We start from the raw sequence: 24,070 nt of genomic DNA, 5'->3' as shown, positions 1-24,070 counted from the left end.
CTAGAGCTCCATATACCTCAGTAAATCTCTTGGTCTAAAGTAGTTAGTTGTTTAAAGTAACACTTAAATAAGTAAATAAAATGACTTATAATTGAGAAAAAATTGACACTCCAATAATTAAAACATATCTTTTGCAAATATAATATAGATTGATGAATGATCACATTAAGGGTTATGTAACTCTGCCTTGCCCTGTTTGGGGAGGTGACAAATGAAATATGCTAGTTTAAATAATTAAAATGCACTCAGGATACATTATGCAGCATTATACAATATCTATTTTCCTTGGAATTTTAATGATGACGGGGAACTTGGTGCATTTGCTTTGTTTTCTCTCTCACAACTATGTACATAGATTTTTTTTTGTTGGCGTTCTTTCTACCTTTAAGTGAATTGAATAGTTTTTATTTTGCCTTTGTGGTGATTGGGTCTAACTGTTTAGTAAAGAATACTTTTGTCATCTAAATGGGATTATAAAGAAAATCTAAATGGAATTTATGACCTATTTTTATCAGATTTGAAAAATGTAAAACTATACCAGGGAGTGAACAATTTCATTTGCCTAATTTGGAAAAAGAACTGTAGTGGTTTGGTGTGTTTATGTGCCTAAATCTCAGAAAATTTAAAACTAATTTTATAATATTTTTTCCTATTCTGCCTATTTTAGTCATAATTAAGAATGGGAGGGAGATGGGATGTTGGATTAGAAGGAATGGAATAGATGAAAAGAGTTGATAAGGAGAACATTCAGATATCCTAGCAGAATCACCTTTTTACTTCCATTTTTCATGAATCACTGTTTTGTATTTTGCTTTTAGCTGACAATTTTGTATAAGAAAATCATCAGCTATAAAAAGAAATCATGCCTTCGTCTGTCTTTTGTTTAACTTTTAGATGGACTTATGGATTCATCTAGGCCAAGCAATTCATTTGCTGCTCAACCATGGCATAGTTGTCATAAGCTCATTTATGTACGACCTAACTCTAAGACTGGTGTTCCTGTTGGACATTGGCCAATTCCAGAATCTTTTTGGCCAGATCAGAATTTACCTTCACTAGTAAGTATAAAACAAAAGGCAAACATCCTTCTGGATTTTCAATTTGTTGATTAATTTTAATTTTTTAAAATCCTCACCCGAAGAGTGAGGATATTTTTCTCATTAATTTTTAGAGAGAGAGGAAGGGAAGAGGGAGAATTGGAGAGAGAAAGGAGAGAGATAGAAACATTGATGTGATGGAGACACATCGATTAGTTGCCTCCCACACATTCCCTGATGGGGGTGGGAATGAGACCTGCAACCCAGGTACATGCCCTTGACTGGGGAATCAACCATGACTCTCTGGTGGGCAGGCCGATGCTCTAACTACTGAGCAATGGCCAGCCAGGCTGCTGATTAATTTTAAATAGTTTTGATACTGTTAAGCCATACCTAGCCTATCTCTTGCTGGAAGTCTAGCTTGTACCCAAAAGCAAGAGAAGACTTTCTATTCTGGCATTCTTTCTTTCAGATGTCTTTTCTATTTGAACTGCCCCGTTTAGAGGTTAAGGCATTGTTATTTTTTATGCTGTTGCAATATGTGACTTGGTTTTTATTTCAGAGCAACTGACTTGATTTACATCGTAAAAGCAATGGCTAAGAAGTGTTGGCATTGATTTTCATGTATATCCTCAGGAAATTAGGACTTAGTCTACACTTTGTATAGGTTCTCAAAACATATTCAGATCATGTCTTGGGGTGGTGAACACACAATATAATATGCAGATGATGTGTTATAGAATTGTACAACTGAAACATATATAACTATTAACCAATGTCACCACAATAAATTCAATAAAAAATAAAGTTTAGAAACATATTCAAATCAGATGTCATCTTATTTCCTCCCAGGGAGTCATTAGATAACTAGGGAACTTTGTAGACCTACTTTTCATCTTTTTGTAATCGATGGGCTTGTGTTCCTTGGGAATGTACCTTTGAATTATGGGTAATTAAGGAATGTTTTAAAGATGGTCTCTAAGCAAGTAATTGCCTTTTTGTTCACTGCATTTGGTAGATGAGGATTTGATATTATAGTTGTTCTTAGTACCAGATGAATTGGCTTTGAGGATAGGGTTGATGTCTAAGTAAAAAGGGAAATGATATGAATTTAATTATCCCTTTCATCTTCCTTTCTCCCCCTATGAGGGAGAGTGAGGGGCATAAAAGGATCACTGCTCTTTCAGTTTAGCACCTTTCTGCTTTAACTGATCTGTAGTGTAAGTTTTATAAATTTCTTACATGAACCACATTTTTTCCTGAATTACTATTATTTGGGCTCCTGCATTTTTTTTTTTCAGGAATGGCCATGAAAAGCCTGAATGTACAATTCAAGAACCATTTCAGCCCCTGCTGTGGGAGAGGGTGAATCTTTTCCTCTTTCCCTCAGGGTTCCAAGGTGGCACACTGGTCCAATCTCAATGCCCAGTTATCTCTTGCCCCTTCAAACCCCAGAAAGAATGTTTTAGTTATGAAGTTACTTCATTATTACCAGTGACAGGTCTTCACTCATTTATTGCTTTCTTATAAATCAATAAACCAAAAATATTTCTCAAGTTTAATTAACATTAAAACAAGGAAAATCTGGAATAAAGAAATTCTAAGTAATTCAAACATAGCTCATGTTACCATGCCTTTAGCTTTTTCTCAGCTCCCAAAACATCTTGTAGGTTTGTCGGTCATGAAAGCAAGTGAGCAGGTTTTTTTTCTTTATATGAAGGAAACAGAGATGCTTTGTTATTTATATTAGCCTTACAGTTCTCAGCAAGAATACATAGAGCCATGTATCACCCTTGTCCCTGGGACTTGCCCTAACTCCTTTTCTCTCCATATTGTCCATGCTGCCGCCATTTCTCTGGTGCTCTCCATTTCCACAAGATACACATGTTATTAAAATGGCTGCTCCATCAATCTGCTCTGGCACCCCAGGCACACAGGCCTTTGCAGCACAGCCAAAAGCACCCCCAGCTCTAGCTATTCAAGGCAAGTGTGTGGGTGTGAGAAATGCTGTAAAAATTCAACTGGAAAAAAATTTTACTGGGCCCAGGAGTTTTGACTGACTCCTTTTCAGTCTCTATTTTGCCCTTGCTATGCATTTACAATTTTTCATCTTGTTTGTTAGTGGCTCTAGCTCTGTCATTACCTCCTTAGAAAACTTCATGGATTTATTCTTTCTAGCAGTGTTTGGACTATCTGTAACCTCATGGTATAAAGGAAGGAAGGGCAGGTAATTTTTGGAGGTCGCAAAGTAGATCTGAAATTCAGGGTTCATCCTATAGATCATAACGACTCCTGAAACATATTCAAAGCAGTTTTATTTTTATTTCACTGAAATTGTAGTTATGAGCATTATAATTTACGTCTCCCTTTCCCATTGCCAAGTAGATGGTATAGATAAAGAGTGCCCTCCCCCCACTGAAGCCATTGGTGATGCCTGGAGATCAGCAGCCCTGTTACTCAAAACACTAGTCTGTATCTCAGTGATGGTTTATAAAGGGGGTTGCAGAATTGTTAGAAATGTAAGCTCACTTGTAACAGAACATATTTCCCCCCTCTTGTTTTTTAGCCTCCACGAACGTCTCATCCTGTTGTGAGATTCTCCTGTGTAGATTGTGAGCCAATGGTAATAGACAAACTTCCCTTTGACAAATATGAACTTGAACCTTCACCTTTAACTCAGTACATCCTGGAACGAAAATCTCCCCATACTTGCTGGCAGGTAATTTATCCTTACCTGTTGGACAAATATCTATAACCACTGTTGGATCTGGGAATTGTTTAAAGAAATTTCAAAGGTTAATCTGGGAATAATTAGGCTGAATCTGTTAATAATGTTTCTCAAAAATGTTATCAAATAAACAATAGGACCAAGCAAAACTTTCACACTGATATGAATCATTAGCCTACCATACCTTGCCATTTATGGCAGTCAAATCTGATGAAATTTGTGTATTTGAGGATTTGGAAGCCTATCAAAGGACCTTAGGTTTATAATTCATCGCCTGGGGGATGTAACTCTATTCAGCTATGACTTCTGCAGATGAAGCACAACAGATTGGAAGTACAGATTTCTTTTCTTTATTAATGTTTTTTTTAAATATGTTTCTATTATTTTTTAAACATATTTTATTGATTTTTTACAGAGAAGAAGGGAGAGGGATAGAGAGTTAGAAACATTGATGGGAGAGAAACATCGATCAGCTGCCTCCTGCACACCTCCTACTGGGGATGTGCCCACAACCAAGGTACATGCCCTTGACCAGAATCGAACCTGGGACCCTTCAGTCCGCAGGCTGGCGCTCTTCCACTGAGCCAAGCCGGTTAGGGCTGTTTCTATTAATTTTTTAGAGAAAGAGAAAGAGAGAGAGCAAGAGGGAGAACTTCTACTACTTCCTCCTGCACGCCCCCTACTGGAGATGGAGCCAAAAACCTGGGCATGTCCCCTGACCAGGAATCTAACCTAGACCTCTAGGTGCTTGGGAGGATGCTCAAGTAACTGAGCCACACCAGCCAGGACACAATATATTTTTGACAAAAAGCCATAAGCCCTGAAACTACTTTCTGTATTAGTGTAATGTAATCAAACTCTTTGTGGTACCAAGCATATTGGTGTGAGTAGTTTCGATTTTACTTGAACAAAGCAAATGCACATCATTGGCTCTTCCAATTGTGATCCTTCAGCCAGAAGGGCTTGCTTGTTACTAGATTAACCTTTGGATTTTGATTTGTAAAAATCCAGACATGGCAGTCACAGCCTTTTTATTTAGATGTAATAAGGAAGTCCTACATTGTAAGGATGTTTGTTCTATTTCTAAACTATAGTACCATGTAGAAATCAATAATTGTTAGAGTCTATTTATACAAGGAACACTTTCAGACTGCCATGTGTTTCATCCTAAAATCTGTTTCATGTTACATTGCTACTAGTTGTCTTTAAGCTACCTAAATTCTCCAAAGATGCTAAAACTGGGTAGAAAAAAATGAACAAGCTTAAAGCAAGGATGTAAAAGGGCAAGAAACAGAACAATCTCAAAAATATAATATTGAATGAAAGAAGGCAGACATAAAAGATCACATATTAGCGGTGGCTGGTGTGGCTGGTATGGCTTGATTGGTTGGAGTGTCATCCCGTCCACCAGAAAGTTGAGGGTTCCTTGACTAACTATGTTAGAGGTCAGGATAGTGGTTTTTCTCTGGGCTGCAGAGTAGTGACCAGAAAAGGACATGCGGGGGCTTCTGGTCATGTTCTATTTCTTGATCTGGGTGCTAATTCACTTTGAACATCCATTGAGCTATATACTTATAATTCCTGCACTTTTTGGAATGTATACTTATATTTCAATAAATACAACCAAAATGTACCAGAAAAAAGGGATACAGGTAACAGAATGCTAATTTAAGTCAAGATAGGACATTTAAATTTATGTGTTAAAAAAATTTGCAAAAAAGCAAATACAATTATAAATTATACCTTTTCCTTAAAATAAACCCTCTTTTTGTTGTGTAGCACATTCCTTGTAAATGTACTCCAGGGAAACTTAAATCCTGTCCTCCCTCCCTACATCACCCCTCAAATATGCCATATGCCTTTTTCCCTGACCTTATGTTACTTTGGTTTAGAGTAGTTTTAATGTGATTAATTAGTGGGTCTGAAAAAGAATAAGATGAACCAGGAACCAGGAAATTTGGCAAAATCATAATGGAAACTTGGATTTTAACTCTAGCTCTGCCACCAACTATGTGGTTTTGAACCCAACATTTACTTTTTCTAGACTAGATGGTCTCTAATGATCTCTTTGAACCCCTAAATTTTATGAATCTGTAGGTGATAAGGAAAAACTCAAGGGGCTTATGGTAAATTAGGGAAGATAGGAAGGGAGGGAGGGGACAGAGGGAAAAGAAGTGAGAGAGGAACAAAAAAAAAGTGCTTTTCTTTTCTCAGGAATCATAGGTCTGACTTTTGTTGGTTGTGTGTAATTTGTTGGTTGTGTGTAAGATTTTTATCCTTTACTAGGGGCCCAGTGCACAAATTTGTGCACCTTGAAAGGAACTGTGGGCTGCGAGGCTGCAGTGGGCACAGGGACGGCCAGCCCCTCCCACCATGGCCCCTAGTCCTGCCACCACCACTCCCACGCGCTGACGGTGCTGGCCTTGCTCACACCAGCCTCGCTCACACCTGATGAATGGTGCCAAGCGATTGGGGCTGGTGCCATCAGCGGGTGCAAGCAGCGGCTGCTGTTCCAATTGCCCCTCAGGTGTAGAGGGAGGTGGAGAAGCCCTCAGGGGCGATTGGGGCTGGCAGCCACTGCTTGCACCCACTGACAGCACTGAGCAATCGGGACCAGTGCCAGACACCAGCAGCAGGTGCAAGTGGCAGCTCCAGTGCCAGCACCTGGTGCAAGCAGGGCCAGCACTGGCAGTGGTTGCGAGCAGCGGCTGCTGGCCCCGATCACTCCTTGGGAGCAGGGGAAGGTGGAGAAGCCCTAGGGGTGATCGGGGCCGACAGCTGCCACTCGCACCCACTGACGATGCCAAGCGATCAGGGCCAGCACTGGGCACTGGCAGCGGGTGTGAGCAGTGGCTCCAGTGCCCACAGTGGGTGCGAGCGGGGCCAGCACTGGCTGCAGGTGCAAGCGCTGGGCAGGACCGTGGTGCGCAGGGGAGCAAAGAATTTTCAATAACCACCAGAGGCTTGCCCCAATGACAGCAACTGGTGCCCCACCTTGGTCTGGAACCCCAGCTCACCTGCTCCACCACCCCACCATGGCCGATGCCCACCATGTTCCACGCACGCCCCCTGGTGGTCAGCACACATCATAGTGACAAGTTCAGTTGTTCCACCACTCGATCTATTTGCATATTAGCCTTTTATTATATAGGATGATGACTTCCCCCTCTTCTATTATACACAATTGGGAAATAGGGGGAAATCCAACATGTTTTATTACAGTTTTCTGTTCCTATTAAGTTTCAAATTAAGACAAAATCTAGTAGATGAGTCATGTTTTAGCAATTGTTTTGTGGAGTCATAAATTACATAGGAAGGATTTATTCTTAGCTATAACTAAATATAGCAAGAATTTAGTGAACTGGTAGGTGATATTGCTGGTACCAAGAATTAGCAAGGTAAATGGATCCTGTTTACCATTAGGGTTTGACTTTTGTCTTAACCCTGTTGAAGGACTCATGAAACACAGAGAAAACATGTTTGCTAGAGGACTCTAGCCCAGCATATCAAGTGTATGGGACCTGACAATATAATATATATCAAATCAAGAATATCAATAAAAAATAAGATGATAGCCATATGTAATAAAGATTAATGTTTTGATAATTATTGAATGTTTGTTCTACCAGCATAATTTACAAGATAAATGACTTCCAGAATGAACCAAAGCATTTTCTTCCTGCCTCAAAATAATTACCACCAGTGCCTGACTATTCAGCAAATACTTATTGGATCAAAAATGAATAGTAGGTAGGGGAATAGGGCATCAAAGGGAAGTAGAGCAAGATTTAATAGTAGTACACATGAAAAGTGTTAGCATAATCCTTTAAAAGGGCTGTGTTTTTATAATTGCCTGCTTTATGCATGGGGCCATCTTCCATTTTCCTAAAAGTCTTTACTCTAGTCACCACTTCTTTTGAGAAGTCAATTTGTTTTAATGGCTGGTATCACTTAGTGGTGTTGCAGCCTTATTTTCCATTGTGTTAACCAAGTAAATATTTGGGTACTGTTGATGTAGACTGCAAACTCTGAATGGTTATTGCATATACAGTTTCATTTCTTAATATAAGTTATAAAAGAATTGTGATCTGAACATTCTTATTTAGTATGATATATTTGATATAACCATAAGCTAAAAGCACTATTTCCATTTTTAAATTACAATTAACTTATGCCATAGATGTGGCTATGGAATATTGCTATGAGTTTGCTTTTACATAAAATCCATATTGTCATAACTGTATATTACTTCATATTATTCTCAGGTATTTGTTACTAGCAGTGGAAAATACAATGAACTTGGATATCCATTTGGTTATTTAAAAGCCAGTACAACTTTAACTTGTGTAAACCTCTTTGTGATGCCCTACAACTACCCAGTTTTACTCCCTCTTTTAGGTAAGTAAAGTATGTCCTATTTAATCATCTTTAAAATACAACAAAAAATACATGATGGGCTAAGCACCTTAAATGTAGTCAAAGAGTAATTGATACCTAATATGTAAAAAATCTAAATATTCATTTGAAAGGATAGAATTTGCATACTGTTCTGTTTTGTTTTCTTTTTGTTGCCTTTAGATCAAATAGAAGAGACACTTAACCTTTGGTGTGTGATTCTTACACTTTTCTTGAGGTTGCAAGGTCCAATGCTGTCACCCCTCCCTCCCAACCTCCATTTTAAAAAAATATATTTTTACTGATTTCAGAAAGAAAGGGAGAGATAGAAACATCAATGATAAAAGAGAATCATTGATTGGCTGCCTCCCACACACCCCACACTGGAAATCAAGCCTGCAACTGGGACAAGTGCCCTGGCCAGGAATCAAACCGTAACCTCTGGATTCATAGGTGGATGCTCAATGTTCACTGAGCCATGCCAGCCGGGCCCAACCCCCGGTTTTAAGTGCACTTGCCTTTTTCATAGACTAGTTTGAGCCAAAAAATGCCATTGTTTGGGATTAATGCTCCAGATGAAATCGGAACATTTTCAATATTGTGATTTTGTGGATCTTATTTAAATCTTCTGTTTTAGCTTGCTTCCTCTCACATTCCTCTGGCAGAGATTTTGAGGTACTTTCTCATTAGTGCCAGATTGGCAGAAGTCCAGGTTCCCCACTTGGCCTCCCCTGTTGACACCCAAAAGGAGGGGCTCTTTAGGCTCCTTATTATTGCTGTGCAGGGATAGCAGTTCTGGGTCCTCACTACAAGGATACCTCTCTGGATGGGAGAAGTAGCAGTTTCTCCTTACTCTTCTCCACATGGTCTCTACTGACACCAAAGGGGTGGAGGTGTTCTCATTACCATAGGACAGTGGAAAAATTCTTTAAAACTATTATGGGCTGAATTCCAGTATTTCATCTTCGGTCTAAACTAAATCTGCTTTCCAAATTATTACATGAAAATGCCCCTAACTAGAATAGCTGGTCTTCCATCAGAAATTGAGATATATAGCACTTTACAAAAGCAAGACCCACCCTCTAAAATTGGTCTTTGCTGATCTTACAGGTAATAGAGGTCAGATGTGGACATAGCATAATGGTTAAGAGGAAGCATTCAGTTCTTCCTTTGCCTCAACTGTCTGTGCCTAAGTTGCCACATTCCCAGACTCCCTAGCACTATGTAAAGTCAAATCCTGACAATGTCTTCCTGGTTACCTCTTAGTCTGTATCACTCTGTTCCCCAAATGCCAAGTTCTCCTTCTCTCTGAAATGTCTTCTAACACCAGAGAGACATGTGTGGCATTTGTTCTTGGTCCTTCTTAACCTGCAACACTGAGAATCCAGCCCTGCCTAGAGAATCGTGATCCCTTGGCAAATATCCCAAACCAGAAACCTCAGAAGATTCTTTGATTTCTCCCCCTTCCCTAACCCCACATAGTCATTTCAGGGCCATCCCATCCTTGACTCAGTTCCCATTCTTCCCTTTTGCTTCAAATATCCATTTCCAGGCTTTTCTATAATCTGTGTCTTCTAAGAAGCATAGAGTTTTTCACACTCTTTGAGGCTAAAGGTCCTTGTGCCCATGAATCCCAAACTTGGGTTTCATGCTGAGGTTCAGAAATAGACACTCCTTACATTTCCACCATTACTTCACTTTCTGGGTTGTGCGGCTCCCATGTTTAAGTATATGGACTTTAGGGTGTAGCTACTCTGCTATGAATCCTGGCTCTGCTGTTTGCTAGCTTTGTGCCTCAGTTATTTCATCTGTAAAGTGAGAATGATAGTACCTACCTCAAAGGGATTTAGTTGGGATTAAATGAATACAGTCAACTTTACATAACTCATGTGGCAAATAGTAAGTACTCAATAATGCTATTGGCATTATTATTGTTGTTGTTGTCATTATTAATAACTATGCTATCTTAGTAGCCCTTGAAGGCACTGTTTCATATTAAAGATACAATATAAAGATACAGGATGGTTTTGCACTTTTAGTGGGCAGGGCATTAAGTAAAAAGGCAAGTTAAGTCACATACACTGCATAATGCCCAGAAATATCACTGTATTACTACATAATACCAGAACTTTCCAAAAAGGTGACCTCTGTTTCTTTATCAATTCAAGGTTTCCAGCAAAAGTAGCTAAAGTAATGAAGCATTAAACTTACCTAGGGATAGAGAAGTGAGGCTTAATTGGATCAATGAACTACCATAACAATCACATTAGTAGGGTGGTAACCAGATTATCATAATTGGCAAGAAGACTATCTCTCAGTTAGGAAATTAGGATTTTTTGTTGTTGTTGAGGACCAATAACTATAGAGTTTAAGACATTAACGGCAACTTTTTTTAAATACAGGGTGTCCCAAAAATGTATACACACTTTAACAGCTGGTTCTATTACATTTTGAAAATGAAATGTATTTTAATAAACACTGCCTTTAGAATGATTCAAAGTGTATATACATTTTTTTGAAACACCCTGTATATCACATTCAATTCTTCTGGGGTTTTTTTTTTGTTGTTGTTTTTTTTTAGATTAAGAACTAGGGACTTGTGTAAAAAATAAACTTTAGATCCACATTGAGACCAGGAGGAGCAAAAGAGAATAAATGCATATACTTTTATGTGTATTAATCACTATAGATTTAGTGCTTTACAGCTTACACCATTTTTCATTGTATGTGGTGTTTTCATGTACATAATCTAGTTCTCAGAACAATCTTGTGTGGTAAGGCAGTTATTAAATTGATTTTATAGATGGAATGGAGACACAAAAAAGTGAAGTAATTTCTCAAAGCTCACTCAGCTAAGAATGTGGATGAGTTTGGACTCAAACCCACATCTTCCTCCTCTTCCAAGTGGGAAATGGGGAGAAAGGAACTGGAAGATAATGAGTCAGTAGTTTTGGGGGTATTGGCAGTATCATTTTAATCTCTTTCTACACTCACTTTCTTGTCTTTCAAATGTTGATTAGCTAATTGTTTATGACATCTTTACTGTAACCTCTTACAGACTACATGTGAATGGAAATTTAATACCTTGGAAATCATTATCTGAGCTATAGAGAAAGTGACTAAAGCACTGTCACCCTAATAGATCTCTACTCTTAATTTAGACTGTGGAAAATATTCTTTCTTCCTCCCACTCCTGTTTCAAAGAATTCAACAAGAAATAATTAGACTAAATTGGCTCCTGGGTGGAATCATTGCAATCTGCATTGTTAGAAATATTACAACTATTATTGACTCTCATTATCTAATCTATTTATGTCTAAATGTCTCTCCAGTCTTGTGGTATTTAAATTTGTCAGCTAGTTTCCAAAATCTGCCTAATTCTCAGAAGCCTTCACATAAAGACACAGTATAACACGATATCTCATTCCTCTGTCAATATATGAATGGTCTCTAAAAGACCTGCAAACTGCCCTAGAAGGCTTGACTCAGTGGATAGAGCATCGGCCTGCGAACTGAAGGGTCCCGGGTTCGATTCTGCTCAAGAGCATATGCCTGGGTTGCAGGCTCGGTTCCCAGTGGGGGGCGTGCAGGAGGCAGGCAATCAATGATTCTCTCTCATCATTCATGTTTCTACCTCTCTCTCCCTCTCCTTTCCTCTCTGAAATCAATAAAAATATACATTAAAAAAGACCTGCATTCTACAGTGAGCCAGCAGTCTCTTCAGATCTTTTTCTTTGTTCTTTCTACCCTGTTCCAAAAGAACAAAAACCCCACACTTTATGACTTTGTAACTTCATTTAAATTAGTCTCAACAGGAGTGAATAATTTATTATAGCAGTAAAATAACTAAATAATTCAGAATATTTACTAAATAAATTTAGTAAATAACTAAAATAATTCAGAATTTCAAATAAATTTGTAGAGAAATTATGCATATGGCATAGGAATGGTTTTGTCATTGGAAGTAAAAGCATTCGTTTTTGGATAGGAGCCAATAAAACCCGAAGAAACAAAATAAAGGTAGAATTTATAATATTTTTGGTATTTATAGTAAGTGTGGCAGGTTCATGTTGATGTCTGGGGATATCAATTTTGAATTATTATATCAGAAAAGAAATATATATTTTTTTACCATCAGAAGGAAATAGTGAGCTGTTTTGGAAATTTTCATGTGGTGTATATAATGCATTTACATTATTAAAAAATTAAATTTAAATGTGAAAAGATGGGGTATCTGCTTATTTAAAGAAAATATCTTGAGAGAGAAACCAAGAGGACAAATAAAGAGAAACAAAGATGGCAGTATAGGTAAACACCTAAAATTGCTGTCTCGTACAACCACTTCAAAAATACAACTAAAAGACAAAACGGACATCATCCAGAACCACAGGAAGGCTGGCTGAGTGGAAAGTCTACAACTAGAAGGAAAGAGAAAGCACACTGAGACTCAGAGGAGGTGCGGAAGTAAAGTGCAGAGGTACGGAGGCCCGCATAGAAAGGGCTGGCAACTGAGAACGTGGTTGTCTTTTTCAATCTGGAGGGAGACACAAGCTTCTGATGGCCCTGAACTCCAGTTCCGGGCGAGTCTCTGGGGACCCAGACTCATACAGGGAGAAACTGGACTGTCTGGCAGCGGTCGGAACTCGAGGGCAGCTTTCTCTCAGAGGTGCTTACAGTGATTACCGCAGGACACTGAGACCCGGGACCTCTTAGGGCAAGGCTGAGGATCAGCCATAGCTGTTTGCTCTGCCCTGTTGATTCCCTGAGACCCCGCCCCACCCAAGCTGTGCACAGAGGCTTTTGCATATGAATGGCCTGGCCCTTTGCAATCTAAAATTACTTAATAAACTGCAGCAGGGTCAGAGAGACCAAGAACATCCAAAAAAGGCCCAAGACCCCACAGCAGCTTGCATTGCTTCACAGCTGGGCCTCATCTGGGCACCTCCAAATCCCAAACAAAGAAGAGGAATCTGCAGATCTCTCCGTAGCTCCTGCTGGGTAACCTCAGGCAGAGGCTAAATTAGCACCTCTTTAGAGATCCAAGTGCCAGTGTACCCAGTGGTCAGAGTGGGACCATCCAGATTACAACTCCTCAGATCCATAAGGGACATACTCAGGGGTCAGACTCAGTGAGCACCAAAACCCCACTGAAGGAAGTCTTGCACCTTAAGGGTGTCTTCAGCACAGTTCTCCCACCATAGACACAGCTGATTCTCACAGACAATTGGCCTGGAGGTCAATTCCTCCCAGTGATACCTACAACAATCAAGGCTTAACTACAAGACTGTGCACAAAGCCCACAAAGGGGTGCACTAAGAGTGTCCACCTCAGGTAATTGGGGAGGCTGAGCCACTGGGCCCTATAGGACACCTAGCACACAAAGCCACTCTACCAACACAGGGAAGCAGCCAAAATGCAGAGACAAAGAAACAGGTCACAAATGACAGAAATGGAGGAAAGCAAACTACTGGATATAGAGTTCAAAACCACGGTTATAAGGTTTTTCAAGAATTTTCTAGAAACCATAGATAAATTTAATGAGACCCTCAAGAAATCTAGTGAGACCCTCAAGGATATGAAAAAGGACCAACTAGAAATTAAGCATACACTGACTGAAATAAAGAATATTATACAGAGATCCAACAGCAGACTAGAGGATCGCAAGAATCAAGTCATAGATTTGAAATACGAAGAAGTAAAAAACACCCAACCGGAAAAGCAAAAAGAAAAAAGAACCCAAAAATATGAAGATAGTGTAAGGAGCCTCTGGGACAACTTCAAGCAAACCAACATCCGAATTATAGGGGTGCCAGAAGAAGAGAGAGAGCAAGATATTGAAAACCTATTTGAAGAAATAATGACAGAAAACTTCCCCTACCTGGTGAAAGAAATAGACTTACAAGTCCAGGAAGCACAGAGAACCCCAAACAAGAGGAATCCAAAGAGGACCACACCAAGACACTTCATAATTAAAATGCCAAGAGCAAAAGACAAAGAGAGAATCTTAAAAGCAGCAAGAGAAAGACAGTCAGTTACCTACAAGGGAGTACCCATACTATTGTCAGCTGATTTCTCAACAGAAACTATACAGGCCAGAAGGGAGTGGCAAGAAATATTCAAAGTGATGAATGCCAAGAACCTACAACCAAGATTACTTTACCCAGCAAAGCTATCATTCAGAATTGAAGGTCATATAAAGAGCTTCACAGATAAGAAAAAGCTAAAGGAGTTCATCACCACCAAACCAGTATTATATGAAATGCTGAAAGGTATTCTTTAAGAAGAGGAAGAAGAAGAAAAAGGTAAAGATAAAAATTATGAACAACAAATACATATCTATCAACAAGTGAATCTAAAAATCAAGTGAATAAAAAATCTGATGAACAGAATAAACTGGTGAATATAATAGAATCAGGGGCATAGAAAGGGTGTAGACTGACAATTCTCAGGGGGAAAGGGGTGTGTGGGGTGCGGGAAGAGACTGGACAAAAATCGTACACCTATCGATGAGGATAGTGAGGGAGGGGTAAGCAGAGGGTGGTGTGGGAACCGGGTTTAGGGGAGCTATGGGGGGAAAAAAGAGGAACAACTGTAATAATCTGAACAATAAAGATTAAAAAATAAAAAATATCTTTAGTTGTTTTAATGCACATGGTATTCAAGAAACATATTTAGTTGTGCAGAATTTAAACTTCAATTTAGCATCTCTACTTGCTTTTACTAGTGCCATCAATTTTTTTCTTTAATTCTTTATTGTTTAATGCATTATATATGTCTCCTTTTTCCCCCATTGACCTCTTTCCGGCCACCCCCACCCCCCAGTACATGCCCTCACCCCCTGGTGTCTGTGTCCATTGGTTAGGCTTATATCCATGCATACAAGTCCTTTGGTTGATCTCTCCCCCTTACCCCCACCCTCCCCTGCCTTCCCTCTGAGGTTTGACGGTCAGATCGATGCTTCTCTGTCTCTGGATCTGTTTTTGTTAATCAGTTTATGTTGTTCATTATATTCCACAAATGAGTGAGATCATCACTCATTCGTGGAATATAGAGAACAACATAGACTGATGAACAGGGACAGATCCAGAGACAGAGAAACAGGGATCAGACTGTCAATCCCCAGAGGGAAAGTAGGGGAGGGTGGGGGTAAGGGGGAGAGATCAACTAAAGGACTTGTATGCATACATATAAGCCTAACCAATGGACACTGATCTTTCTTATCTCCTTCCTTCTGCTCACTCTGGGCTTTGCTTGTTGCTCTCTTTCTAGTTCTTTAAGTTGTAGAGTTAGATGATTTATTACCATTTTTCTTGTTTTTTGAGGTAGGCCTGTAGAGATATAAACTTCCTTCTCAGGACTGCTTTCACTGTGTCCCATAGATTTTGGTTTGTTTTGTTTTTATTATCATTCATTTCCAGGATGTTTTTAATTTCTTCTTTTTTCTCTTTGTTAACCAAATCATTGTTTAATAACATGCTATTCAGCTTCCAAGTGTTTTAATTTTTTTATTGTTTTTATTGGAGTTTATTTCTAATATTTTGCCATTGTGATCTGAGAAGATGCTTGATATGATTTCAATCTTCTCAAATTTGGAGAGACTTTGCCTGTGACCCAATATGTGGTCTATCTTTGAAAATTTCCCATGTGCACTTGAGAAGAACATATATTCCGTGGCTTTGCGGTGAAATGTTCTGAAGAGGTCAATTAAGTCCATCTGATCTAGTGAGTCATTTAGGATTGCTGTTTCTTTGCTGATTTTTTTTTGTCTAGAGGATTTATCCAGTGATGTCAGTGGTGTATTAAAGTCCCCTACTATGATTGTATTGTTGTCGATCACTCCCTTGATATCTTCCAGGAGTTTTTCTTTATGTATTTGGGTGCTCCTGCATTGGGCGCATATATGTTTATCAGGTTTATATCCTCTTGTTGTATCGATCCCTTTAGTATTATGAAGTGGCCTCCTTACCTCTTGTTATGGTCTTCATTTTGAGGTCTATTTTGTCGGATATAAGTATTGCTCCCCAGCTTTTTTTTTCATTTCCATTTGTCTGGAAGATATTTTTTCCATCCCTTCACTTTCCACCTGTGTGAGTCCCTTGTTCTGATGTGGGTCTCCTATAGACAGCATATATATGGGTCATGCTTTTTTTTCCATTCAGCCACTCAATGTCTTTTGATTGGAGCATTTAGTCCATTTACATTTAAAGTTATTATTGATAGGTACTTGTTTGTAGCCATTTTTTGTGCTTGTATTCCTTCTTCCCTTTTTATTTCTTCTTTTTATATCACTCCCTTTAGCATTTCTTGCATTGCTGGCTTGGTAGTGATAAACTCCCTTAGCCTTTATTTTATCTGTGAAGCTCCTGATTTCCCCTTCAATTTTGATTGATAGTTTTGCTGGATAGAGTGTTCTTGGATTCAGTTCCTTGCTTTGCATCACTTTGTAAATTTCCTTCCATTCTTTTCTGGCCTAATGTGTTTCTGTTGAGAAATCATTTGATAATCTAATGGCAGATGCCTTATATGTAACTTTCTGTCTCTCTCTTTCAGCCTTTAAGATTCTCTCTCTGTCCTGATCATTTGCCATCATAATTATGATGTGTCTTAGTGTGGGTCTTTATGGGTTCATCTTATTTTGGGACTCTCTGTGCTTGTGTGACTTTTTTCTTCCCCACATCAGGGAAGTTTTCTGACATTATTTCTTCAAATAGGTTTTCTAACCCTTGTTCCTCTTCCTATTGTTCTGGCACCCCTATTATTCGTATGTTGCTTCATTTCATGTTGTCCCATAGTTCCCTTAGGCTCTCCTCCTATCTTTTAATTTTTTTCTCCATTTGCAGTTCAATTTGGGTGTGTTTTGCTACCCTTTCTTCTAATTCACTAATTCGGTCCTCTGCTTTTCCTACTCTACTCTTGAAACTTTCCATAATGTTTTTCATTGCAGTTATATCACTCTTTATTTCTTCTTGATTCTTACTTAAGTTGTTGACTTCCGGCCACCTCTTCTCAACCTGCTCTTCTCCCCAGCCTCTCCCCAGACTCCACAAGTCCGCACCTCCACCTGCACCTCAGCCACGGGTGAGTGTCTGTATTTGAAAGGTCCTATGAACTAGGTTCAGCGAACAAAAACAAAGACCAAAAAGAGGAGAAAGAGCTGCACCACTGTGAGCCCCTCTCCCTCCAGCATGGCACAGCTTGGGCAGCCATCCAGTCTATCATGGCTGTGGACCCAGATCTAGAATCCCCTGCCACCAGCAGTCCTGTGGACCTCCTTTCCACAGTCAGACGCTATGCCTGTCACAAGGGATGCAGCCTCAGTGCCGTGCGGTTTCCCTCTGACCCTCTGGGCTTGGGGGTCTCACAGTTCTCTACAGCCCAGATCCCTGATTTTACTGTTCTCCAGGCGTCCTCTGCCCTTCCCGGCTGTAAATTGTCTCACCAGCTGTGTCTATTTCACCAATTCAGGGTGGATGTTATTTGATTTAGTTTCTCATTCTATATGCTCTGGGACAAGGCTCGGGACCCGTCCATCTATTCCGCCGCCATTTTGTCTCCTTGAGTTCTTTCTTTTTTACAGTAGCATAGTATTCCATTGTGTAGATGTGCCACAGGTTTTTTTTAATCCACTCATCTGTTGATGGGCACTTAGTCATCAATTTTTAAAAATAATTATTTTTCAATTACAGTTGACATATAATATTATATTAGTTTCAGGTGTTCAACCCAGTGATTAGACATTATATAACTTACTAAATGATCATCCCAATAAATCTAATACCCATCTGATACCACACATAGCTATTAGAATACTAGAGGACCGGTGCACTGCACTGGTGGGGTCCATCGGCCTGGCTTGTGGGGATTGGGCCGAAACCAGCTCTCTGATATCCCCCAACGGGTCCCAGATTGTGAGAGGGTGCAGGCCAGGCTGAGTGACCCCACCAGTGCCCAATTGGGACCAGGGAGGAACCACGGGAGGGCTCCAGGGCATGTCCAGCCCATCTCGCCCAGTCCTGATCGGCCGGACCCCAGCAGCAAGCTAACTTACTGGTCGTTGCATCTACCCCTTAGTGGTCAGTGCGCATCATGGCAACTGGTTGAACAGTCAGACACTTAGCATATTAGGCTTTTATTATATAGGATTATTGACTATGTTCCCTATGCTTTACATCCCCATGACTATTCTGTAACTACTAATTTGTACTTCCTATTCCCTTCACCTTTTTCATCCATCCCCTCAACCCTCCTCCTATCTGGCACCCAATTTTTAAGTAGTATTTGAGAGACTCAAAGTTTGGTTTAAAATGTCTGACCACTGAAATCAGAGAAATGAAGAGAGGGGAGATATGACTAACAAAGTATAAGCTGATTGTTGAGAATCCAAAACATAATTTAGAACTTGCCATTATTACCTAGAAATTAGAGTCTTAGTTTTGTTCTCATATACATTGTAAAGTCTATTACCTTGGCCTTTCAGCAAAAAGTATAACACTACTTATTTATTCATGAAATATAATTGATATATAACATTATATTAGTTTCAGGTGTACAACATAATGATTCAATATTTGTATATATTGTGAAATGGTTACAGTAAGTCCAGTTAATTTTCATTATCATACATAGTTACAATTTTTTTTCTTACAATGAGAACTTTTAAGATCTACTCTCTTAGCAACTTTCAAATACGCACCATAGTATTATTAACTATAGTCACTGTGCTCTACTTAATATTTGCGTGATTTATTTATAACCAGGAAGTTGTATTATTTGACCACCTTCAGTCATTTCTCCCACCATCACCTCTGGCAACCATCAATCTGTTCTCTGTATCTATGAGCTCAGTTTTGTTGTTTTTCACATTCTCTATTCGAATAAAGGGAATATGCCATCAACCAGTGACCATGGATTCCCTATCAGGTGGAAATTACTACAGTAGAGTTACCAATATGTAAAAAAATTTCACATGGATCAGTTAGTGTTGTAATATTATATTTTATGTAGCTTTGTGGACAAAAGAGAAATATGTAACTTGGAAATTTATTTCATTTAGAATACTAGAAAATACTAGAAAAATACTATATATAATTTTGGTAAATAGTGCCCAAAAAAAGACAATCAAATAAACTCCAATGAAAAGTTCATCTAATATAATCAAAATTTGAGATTCCTAAGAAATGATATAATACATGTGGGTTGCTTGATTTAGATCTTAATATTTGGAACTAGCATAATGTATTATTGTATTTGATTTTCTCTTACAGATGACTTGTTTAAAGTTCACAAGCTTAAGCCAAATCTGAAGTGGCGACAGGCTTTTGATGGCTACTTAAAAACTCTGCCTCCATATTACCTATTAGTATGTATTTATGTGTACATATGTATTAACTCTATCAGTGGTGACTCTTGTCACAAAAAAATGTCAATTAACCAAAAACTTTACCCCTGAAATAAGATAGTTTTTGAATTTATAAATATTTGTGTCCCATTGTTTTCTCAAATTATGTGTAAGAGCTTGGAGATGTCATAGTGGCACAAAAAGAACTGTTTTGTTTATTTTACTTCCTTTAACTGCCATGGTTATTTTCATAAAGCACATCTGTATTTCTCGTATTAAAAATTAACCTTATGAAGTTGTAATTTTGGAATTTAAGAATAGGTCTGGATTTATGTGTTATATCAACTTCCCTTTTTAACTCTAGAAATTATCCATGTGGAGTTTCCCTCTGAAATTTTTTTCTGAAGACATTATACTTACTTACTGCATCAAGTAGAGACACTGGTGCAGAGGCGGGTTGCGGGCGGGGGTGGGGGAATCCAAAAAAAGTAAAAAAATTACTTGGCCTCATTTGGATTTTTACAGTTTGAGAAACATATTCATGATGATTTTGAACTGGCTACATAATCTAAATCAAGAGTTATCCAAATCATTTCAGAGGTAGATGTGGAAAACTTTAAGTCAAGTTTCTAGAGGTGAAAAGGCAGAACCATGGTATCTGGTGTCACTGGGAGGAGAAATTGGGGTGTGTTATTATTTACCATGGCAGGAATGGGGTGCACAATAAATTGGAATATGAAATAATTTTATGACTTGAGAATTAAGACTAAAAGCAATTTACCTAATTGAATTTGTTACTTGCTCTTCTTATCCCACTCTCTTCTAATTTTTTTTTTTTTACTTTCTGCTCCTTACTTCTCTGCTATTTTCATTGCCACTTTTTAATGTTCCATGTTTGGTTTTATGTGCAGCACCTTGACTTCTAAGAAATGAATCATGTCCCTTTGCCCCTTATAACTGAACTTTGAGTATTTTAAGATTTATTCTATTCTTACTGTTGTGTATTTTGTTTCCTTATAGCCATTAAAGAAAGCACTAAGGATGATGGGAGCTCCAAATCTGATATCAGATAATTTAGATTGTGGACTTAGTTACAGTGTTATCTCTTACCTTAAAAAACTCAGCCAACAGGTAGTATTGGTAAAAACAAACAAACAAAAATCCTTTGCCCTCAGAAGTGCATTTCCTTATTCTCTAGTGTAATTGTAATTTTTCAAATTAAATGTGTATATATTTCTACACTTTATGGATTAGTACTAATGTGATTCTCTATGGCTTCTAGCTTCACCATTAAACTGCAATGAAAGGTCTGTCAGTATCATCTGATGCTGTGCCATTTCTCCTTATGCTTGCCAGTTTGTTCTATCCACAAGCTGGTTGATATTTTGTGGCCTTAGAGGGGCAGAGGCTTAACAGAATTATTTCATGGGTCACATTTTGCCTATTCTCAACTTAGTTTCTCCTCAAATCACATTGGGGTAGAGCATCCCTGTTTTTAGGTCAGCACATTGAGGCATGGTGTGATTAAATGACTTGCCAGAAATTAGTTTTGAGGCAGTAAATATCCATATGCTTTTTCTTGGAGAGGGGGAGATGAGACCAGTGTTCCTCATACTAGAGGGTGATAGGCCCCAAGGGGACCTGAAGAGTGGAGTTCAATCTCCTCTCTTCTTGCCCTCCATCTGTTACTTTATACCCACACCTCATTTATCATTATTCACCTTGTCCCTTGCCTGCCCCTCTCTATTAGTACCTCATCCTCCACTCACCCCTACTTATCATACTTCTCCTCTACCTAGCCCATTCTTGCAGTGTGGAAATGTTTGAGAACTACTGAGTTAGAGCTTTACTGCCATATAAATGTGTTATGTTATATGACAAATTTATGGAGCAGCTTTATTTTCTTATGCACAAATGTATTCCCAGGTAGGGAACAGTAGTAGCGTTTGCAGTGACTACTTCAAGTTCACTATGTTTGGAAGTTAGACCTTTAAAAAACAGAAAATAGTAAGCAAAAAAGTAAAAGTTTTCACTAAAGACCCAAAATGCCTCCACAATTTGGGATGCTGACACACCTTGTAGGAACTGGCAAAAAACTTTATGTTCTGGAGTTTGCCAGCTCTCACCAGTCCAGTGTGCTCATAAATACAAAGAAAGAAAAGGCAAACCCAGATTTCTAGTCTATCAAGTGTGCCCTTAACCCCTTTTCCTTTCTGCTGATATTTTTTCGTTGTTAATGTTGTTTTATGAGTTATTTATTTATTTATTTATTGCTCTATTGATTTGTATATTTTTATTTGATGTTTACCTTAGGCCTTTAAGGCTATGTCAGCAGGATGTGGCCACTAGGAAGAATAGTAAACAGAGTTCAAACTCATGAAAGTTCTGGGGCCTTCTGGAATATATTATTTGTGTAGTTTTATACATGAGCTTTCAGGATCATTTATGGAAACAGACCCTTCCTTTACTCTTATCCCTTATTTAATGACTTAATTTTTTTAAATAAACATACTTAATTCTAATAATTAGGGAAAATTAATGAATATCTCTAACCAAACCACACAAAAATCAAAATTATTTTGAGCTTACTGGACATTGGTGGTATTTCATCTTTTAGAAAAAAAGAAAAGATCATTACTAATTTAAAATAGCCCTAATTACTAATTTAATAACTGTCACTTGTTTCTTGAACTATCTCAAATATACCACAAAATATGCCCAATATATTGTTATAATACAGTCAAGCACTATTTATCAATATGGTATAATAGTGTTTACTAAGAATATTCTTTTGTTGTAAGTTAGTAAGAAACATTTAGCACATATTACAAAGTAATTACGTGGTAATATTTGTTAAATTAAGCACTAATTTTTGCATGGTTCAATATTAAAACTAAATTGTGTCTTTTTTCAAAAACCAATCTATGGAATCTGAATTTTAGCACTAGTTTACATTTATAAATACAGAGTCCAAAATGAATATGTAGACTAGATTTTACAATAACAAAATGTGATTTTAAATGTCTATGAATGTAATTTTTATGCATGGTTTCCATTCCCTCCATGATTCAATCATAGTTTTGAAATAAGACAAAATGAAAAAATGTATTATTTGTCTTTCTAGCCCCCCCCCCTCTGTTTGCAGTGGTAGTACAGAGAAGCACAGGAAAATGTTTAATTACCCGTTTTTCTGTGATTTGCAATTAAAAATTGTTCTGTGGGGTTCTTAAAGTATTATCTTTCTTAAGTAGTAAAAATGACAGTGATAATACAGATTTTTTTATAACATACTATGTACTTTCATTTTAGACCAAACTAGAGTCAGAACGAATTCTAGCATCAGTGGGGAAGAAACCTCCCCAGGAAATTGGAATCAAAGTGAAAAATCATTCTGGAGGTGGTATGTCCTTGACTCACAATAAAAATTTCCGAAAACTATTGAAAGAAATCATAGGGGAAACTTCGTCAAGACTGGCTGAATTGAATACCAAAGAATTTGCTGGCTTTCAAGTAGGGCTTTTAAACAAGGTAAATTATGGCATAAATAGTTTGTGTTTGTTTGAACTTGTCTGACACATTTGTGTCTCTCACATTACTTCAGTTTTGAAATAATTACAATGCTGTTTTGGATCTTATATTTATTGATGGACCAGTTTAGGAATTATCCTGCCAGCAAACACTGATATGGAATTAAATGTACAAGATATGTTTAGGAGGTAATGTCTGTGAAAGGTAAAGGGGAGAGGGAATAGTAGTAAGCACAGAGATCCTTCAGATTACACTGCTGACCTAGCACCTGTGAGAAGAAGGGGGAAAGGAAAGGAAAAATGGTTATGAAGAGCCTCAGACATTCGGTATAGTTGGGAAAAAGTCTTGGCCAGCCCAACAGGGACCTCTGGCACCAAGATTTCCCATAGAGGAGGTCCACATTGGGCAGAACTGGCCAAGGCCTAATATCCCCCATAATTCTCAGTCATTGGCAGGGAGCAACCCGGGAAGAGCATGGCCTCAGCTCAAATGCTGCAGCAGAGCCCTAAGCCCCACTAACGGCACTCTTCTCAGCAGCCATTGCTTCCTGGGGGGAGATCCTAGCAGCTCACCTCCATGGTGCCAGAGGAACACATCTATATTTTAAGCAGTGGGCCTGCAAGGCTGCCACAGGAATAAATCTCAGGATTTGATGTTTTAAATGACACACTTGAAAAATAATATTCCCAGTGGTTTTGAATACTTTGCGGGTGTATTAGAATTCAGAACAAGGCCAGCAAGTATAAATTTTCCACTGGGAAAATTCTACTGTAGTCAATTTTAGTGAATGTAGAGTCCTTTACTAAGATTTTAAGAGGGTTAAGAATTGTATTTCTATATTAAAAGTCTCAGGAATAACTAAAATTATTTGTTTCATTTCAAATAGGATTTGAAACCTCAGACATATAGAAATGCTTATGATATTTCACGTAGAGGTCTTTTAGACCAGTTAACCAGAATGAGATCCAATCTGTTGAAAACACACAATTTTATTGTTGGACTAGATGAAGGTAAATGAACACAAAAGTCATTTTTGTTGATTAA

At 38.3% G+C, this 24,070-nt stretch overlaps 1 protein-coding gene across 11 annotated transcripts in view; it reads left to right on the top strand.

Annotated features, from left to right (window-relative positions):
- LOC102436717 (integrator complex subunit 6-like) overlaps window positions 1-24,070 on the top strand; it is a 62,352-nt gene that overhangs the window by 29,099 nt on the left and 9,183 nt on the right. For 2 of the 11 annotated variants that reach the window (XM_014458147.2, XM_014458167.2), the window contains exons 7-13: window positions 895-1,058; window positions 3,604-3,756; window positions 8,031-8,163; window positions 19,425-19,519; window positions 20,519-20,629; window positions 22,808-23,026; window positions 23,913-24,036. In XM_014458147.2, coding sequence (XP_014313633.1) covers window positions 895-1,058; window positions 3,604-3,756; window positions 8,031-8,163; window positions 19,425-19,519; window positions 20,519-20,629; window positions 22,808-23,026; window positions 23,913-24,036 — 999 coding nt within the window. Of the gene's footprint in view, window positions 1-894; window positions 1,059-3,603; window positions 3,757-8,030; window positions 8,164-17,147; window positions 17,239-19,424; window positions 19,520-20,518; window positions 20,630-22,807; window positions 23,027-23,912; window positions 24,037-24,070 lie in introns of those variants that run through there. The other 9 variants (XM_023757720.1, XM_006082058.3, XR_002830390.1 and 6 more) reach the window with 7 other exon arrangements.

This window comes from Myotis lucifugus, unplaced genomic scaffold, assembly GCF_000147115.1.
Source record: "Myotis lucifugus unplaced genomic scaffold, Myoluc2.0 scaffold_2, whole genome shotgun sequence".
In the NCBI taxonomy this organism is placed as follows: domain Eukaryota; kingdom Metazoa; phylum Chordata; class Mammalia; order Chiroptera; family Vespertilionidae; genus Myotis; species Myotis lucifugus.
This window is presented reverse-complemented; position numbering and strand designations above follow the sequence as displayed.